The sequence below is a fragment of the Oryzias melastigma genome, linkage group LG4, assembly GCF_002922805.2.
Source record: "Oryzias melastigma strain HK-1 linkage group LG4, ASM292280v2, whole genome shotgun sequence".
Classification (NCBI taxonomy): Eukaryota; Metazoa; Chordata; class Actinopteri; order Beloniformes; family Adrianichthyidae; genus Oryzias; species Oryzias melastigma.
Genome location: NC_050515.1, coordinates 469359 through 475055, shown reverse-complemented (window position 1 = coordinate 475055; position 5697 = coordinate 469359). Strand labels below are relative to the sequence as shown.

General features: G+C 43.1%; 1 protein-coding gene across 1 annotated transcript in view; it reads right to left on the bottom strand.

Moving 5' to 3' along the window:
- Positions 1–436: 436 nt before the first annotated feature.
- Positions 437–5697, bottom strand: part of ndnf (neuron-derived neurotrophic factor) — a 14647-nt gene continuing 9386 nt past the window's right edge. Inside the window, exons 2-4 of the mRNA XM_024279373.2 lie at positions 4100–4294; positions 3606–3730; positions 437–2666 (exon numbers count right to left, since the gene is read on the bottom strand). Coding sequence (XP_024135141.1) covers positions 1270–2666; positions 3606–3730; positions 4100–4293 — 1716 coding nt within the window. The 5' untranslated portion in view covers position 4294 and the 3' untranslated portion in view covers positions 437–1269. The remainder of the gene's footprint in view (positions 2667–3605; positions 3731–4099; positions 4295–5697) is intronic.

Here is a 5697-nt window from a genome sequence, read left to right as displayed (position 1 = left end):
AAAAGTAGTTTTAAAGTTTAAAGGGTAAAGTTAAAGTTTGTATTGAAAAAAATGTATTAAAAGAATAAAGAAGAAAATTGTTGTCCTAATGTATATTTATCGTATTGTCTTGACATTGTATTGTGATTTTTTTTCTTAAAATTCTGTCATCTTATTATACTTGGTCTGAATTCGTGTTTTTTTCTGTTCATTTTTCTATAACTTAATGAAATTATCCAATAATTTTAGTCAAAATTGAAGACTATATTTTTCACTGTGTAAAAACTCTATTCAGGTGTTCATAAAGCATTTTTACTTTTAAAATACTACACAAACAGAAGAATTTTTAATATGCCGCCACCATTTTTCTATGAGATGCCAAAGTCAACCCCCTCCACAATCCACAGAGCTCCAACAGCTACACTAACTGCTTAGCAAAAGAATATGACACCCAGGGTGACACAGGGATTACTTGTTCTATATTTAGTCTTTATGTACATGAATATTGGCAGGACAGTTCTGTACACGTGACGCACAAACACACAGCGATACAGTGATAATAACAGGGATCTCTAGCACAGAACACATTTACAAGATGGGCTCTAGAGCAAACACTGGCTGAGATGCACAAAGGAATGTCTGAGCTAAGTCCTCGTGAAACTGCAGTTCACTTCCAACAGCTCCTTCTGCCACCAATTAAAACAGACGAGAAGTACAAAATAATTTAAATTCCTTCTAAAAACATGTTGTAAATATGCAGTGAGAGGTCTGTACAGAGCGGGCAGCGACTGGATCTCCTCCAGCCGGCGTGGGCTGGAACTGAAAGGATGAGACACGTTTGACAGACCAAAGCAAATGTCATGCAGCAACAAAGGAAACACGCACGGTGAAATATGACCTTCTTTGAAGTTCCGCTCGCCCCAGTGGCAAGATGAAGTCAAAGCGGCATGCCCGGGACGAAGCAACTCACGCTACGGGCCGCTCAGACGCGCCACAGTGAAATGTAAACATAAATATACAGGTTGATATCTTTCTCTGCAAACAGTTCAGTCACTGCCACGGGCCCGTCCGCTGCGTGAGTAGTCTTTCTGGATAGTAGAATATCACTTAGTGTTAAATAAACTTTATATATATATATATATTTATATATATATATATATATATATATATATATATATATATATATATATATATATATATATATATATATATATATATATACATATATATACATATATATATATTCATATTTATATATTTATATAATAGATTTCTTCTTTGTAAAGTCTTTTAGCAGTATTTCCGTGTTTTTACCAGTTTGCTCTGGTATTTCACTGAGTGTCCACTGTGTCCCACCACATAAACGTCCAGTAGGTAGGTCTTGCCGGGTTCCAGACCTTTGATGGTCTCTGTAGTTACAGCTTTCTGCAGGTTCGGGCTGTGGAAGTACTTGCATAGGACCTTTTCTGACTTCCTGCGGCTCTCCGGCCCAGCGCACTGATTTTGTTCCCTGCGCCGCTGCTCCTCTCCGTAATTGTCCGCCACTTCCTTGCGGTAGATGCAGTACTTGTTGCGGTCCTGTGTGCCCAGCCAGGCCACCGTGACAGAGGTGCATGTGCGCAGCTTGTCAAAGGCCTTGATGCGAGTGTCCTCGGGAAGAGAAGGGAAGGGATGCTTGCTGCTGGGTCGCGTGGTGGCGAGCACTTTCAAAGTGGAGGCTCCCTTCCGGCTCCCTCGTAAGCGGATCAGGTATTTGGCTTTTGGTTTTCCTCGAAGTTGGAACTGTCTGACCCCCTCGGCGTTCTGGGAGAGCACCAACTTGCCATCGCGCCTCACCTGCACCTGCACTGTGTCCAGACACGAGTGGACAAACAAGGTGACCCTTTGGTGGGAGGAGACGGGAGCGAAGCGCAGAAATTTGCTTCCCTTTCTTTTGATGAAGACATTGGAAACTTTGCCATCCTTAAGGTCAAAGGTCTTCTGGCGAGCCTCTTCTTTAGTGCGCGCAAAAGTTCCCACGTACGCAGTGCTGGTGTTGGTGGCAGAGTTCACAGCAAACACATCAAAGTAGTACTGCGTGTCTGGTTTGAGGTCTGACACAGTGAATATGTTTTTATTGCCAATGCACACCTTCTGAATGTCTGATGCTTTGGGCTTGGGGGGGTACACCCGTGAGATCTTGTTACTTGTGAGGCCTCTGTCCTTGCCAAAACCATTGTAGGAGGGAACAAAGCCAAAGCGCTCAAAGTCAAACGGGCTAAAGTCCCTGCCAGGCTTTGGAGCCAACATGAATGCATCATCGTTGCTCATTTTAGCCTCAGCAGCACACATGCTCTTGAAGTTGTGCTCCTTGTTGATCACCACACAGTATTGAACAGGCTGGCCCATGAGAAACCCTGTGGGTGTGGGCTTCCAGGCCAGCGTGACTGTGGTACGTCCCAGCGCTGTAACATCCACCCGGGGGTCATAGGGCAGCTGTGGGTACGGCTGGTCGGACTCTGGAGTTGTGGTGGCGTACACCTTGAAGTTGCTGTCTTTCTCCGTGGACAGCAGCTCCAGCTGGTAGAGGCCGGACGGCGTGCTGGTCGACACGTAGGACTCCACATCGTTGCCCTTGTAGCTGAAGAGATCCGTGCCCTCGTCGACGGTCACCTGCTGCTTCTGTTGGTCCAAGGGTTCAGGCTCCCCTGCAGAGGAAAGGAAAAACACCAAACATGAGCCTCTTGCTTTGAATTTCTTCCAGTGATAGTACTAATTCTGACAGAAATCTGTAGTCCTGGCTTTGTCTTTGATTAAAGAGAATTCCACACAAACAGAAGGGCGTCCAATGCCATGAGATCACGAAGAAGCCTCACGGATGATTACCCCGGCTTAAATCTCAGCCGTGTTTTCACTCCAAACATTCCCAAAGATCACAAGCCTGCATTGACCCGGCCTTCCCGGGGAAGCTGCTCCACATAAAGGCGCCTTGTAGCTTCCACGTCTGAGCTTGAGGAAGAAACCATAATATTATGTTTGTCAACCAAAGACTGTGCTCAGCGGCGTACTAAAAATTAATGTGCAAAGATCTACTCCCAACGGAGAGAAGAAACTCCAATGAACTGCTGGCACTTCTTGCGATGAGTTCAAATTTTGTCGGTACACTTTGAGTTCAGGATGAATTCTTTTCTCTTGAGGCAAAACTCTGCAGCGTAACTACCCAATAAATCACCCTCTCTGACAAGAGCACACACACAGGTGCTTGTGTATTGACATTCAAATATATGCTCACATCACAGATATATCTGGCAGAATCTCCTGCGCTGAAAGGACAGCCTCCAGATGGAGAAGGTTTGATGTGAGGCACAAAAAAAGACTAAAGAGGAAGGAAGGGAGGCAGACTGAGAGCAGCGGCGTCTACCTTAAGAAGTCGTAGAGCTTAAGTAAAGGGATGCATACGCTTTGATACGCTTTTCTGAAATTACAGATGTTAGCTTGGACTGACTCAGGCCTCATTAGTGGTCAGACTAGACACTGTGACTTAATTAAAACCAACCAAACACCACTGTGTGGGTTAATTGTGAGTGGTAGAAGGTGATATTTCCTCAGAGCGTGTCATTAACCTCTTCCAGTGCTGTCACTTATACCTGATGCCTCTCCACTGGACTCTTCAGGCAGCTCCTGCAGGGTGAGTTTCCACTCCAGAGGGGCATCGCAGGGTGTCACCGTCACAGACAGGGGAGTGTTGTCTTCTTCCACCACAAAATAGTACCTGGGAGCCAAATGATTGATATAAAAACGAGTGTTTATTTAGTGTGGTGACACTCAAAGTATGCATTAGCAGAAAGGGACATTACAGAAACCGTTGACCTTGTTCACTCTCCTTCTAAGCTGACAGACTTTCTCATTTATTATTTAGCTCTTGTGTCAGCACAATGGATCCAGTTACAGAGAAACATCTGATCTTTTTGCGGAGCTACAAAAAGAGGCCGGCAGCCACTTTAGCATGGTTATTTTGAGCAACACAAGGTGGATCTGGGCTTCATTTTTTTCCAGTCTTGGTGAAAGGTGGTTTTTAATCAGCAGGAATGATGCCGCTCGCGCAGCATTCAGCCAGTCATTTTCTGTCTGCCGTTTTTACCTTTTGGGTGTGTCCCTGAAAATGTAACCACTGATCTCTGCTCCGTCTGGGACGACCGAGGAGTCGTGGAACAGAGATTTGTCTCTGATCTGCATCTGAAAGAGCCCTTCATCTCTCGTAGGCAGCTTCTGGGCCCAACAGCCCAGCCCCAGCAGCAGCAGGAGAGCCGAGCTCCAACCTCTGCCCTGCCTCATCCTGGAACACAGAGAGGATTCACTTTAATCAAGATGGGAAATGTTCAGGACGGGAATACGGGGAGAGCAGTGACTAAACAGTTCAAAACTCTGGGTAAACAATCAATCCAGAAGAAGGAGCTGACATGGGTTAAGAAGAGACATCTCAACAATCAAACCTTTATTGACTTTTTGCTTAAACTTTTCTTTTATTTTGCTTTCAACTCCTAAAAGATGATTTTGGTATTAAGTGGCTGCAGCAGACTTGTTCTACCTACAGATTAAGACCACCTACTGGTGTCAGTAAGCACTGAATATCAATCAGAGACATAAACAAAAATGATCATTTTCATTTGGATTCACACTAAATTGGTTTTACACTCATTAATTCCTGACAAAGTGGTGGCTGAAATAAACCCAGCATCTACGTTAAAGCAAAAACTTAAGCCATGTCCGAGTTCCTCCCCGACTCAAGATTTAGTGTGTTCACCATTTTCTAGTGCTGTTCGAATAGACAATTACAAAATTGAGTGCACTCGAATTTTCCCAGAAGTCTTTGCAAAAAACTAGCGTGCATCGATGCCATAGACTTAATGATCGATGCTCACTACATTTGCGAATATAGACCAGAATGCATTGCGGTCAAACAATTTTTGCGAGAAAATCGTGTTTAAATGTTATTTAGTTTAAATAAACCATCAACATTTTCATCATCAGAACATAGTGGAGTCATAAACAGACGTAGTGAGACATTCATATATAGACCCTTTTCACGGTGACGTCAGACAAAATGACAACAAGGCCAAAAATGCGAAGATTTACCTCTGGTGTTCAGGTTTGGAATGGCAAAGCTGACAGCTGAACGCTGTTTAACACAATTTTACGTAAATAATTTAAGGTAACCTTACCAATTTTAAAAGAAACATGTATAATATTTATTTCATGACTCTCCTATGGAACTGTATTTTCATTTACTCTCTTAGATCGTTCACAAATCTGAATACAAATTGGAATAATCCTTCAATTATTGGAGGTTGTATTGAAAATATCAACCTTTCATTTGAGCAGATATTATTCTAACAGGTTCTATTTTGCTTGATGTTATTCGCACATGTTTTAAGTGCGGTCAGCACAAAAACTGATAGAATCCATGTTGGCCACATGGAATAGGGGCAGTTAACTGCGCTCAAGGTTATATGTAGTTGTTGTAATCAGAGGTATTTGTTGTTTTTCGGGTCATTTTAAGGGGTAATTCTAAAAATAGGAATGCTTTTAATAGGAATATATTTCTGATGGTCATTTTTTTCCTTATTTACATTTGTTATCCCACAGGGATCAGACACAGTTATGAGCAACAGCAAAGGGAAGCTATGTCAGAAAACAACGCAACAGTTATTACTTTTTCTTTACTGTCAGACACGCTGA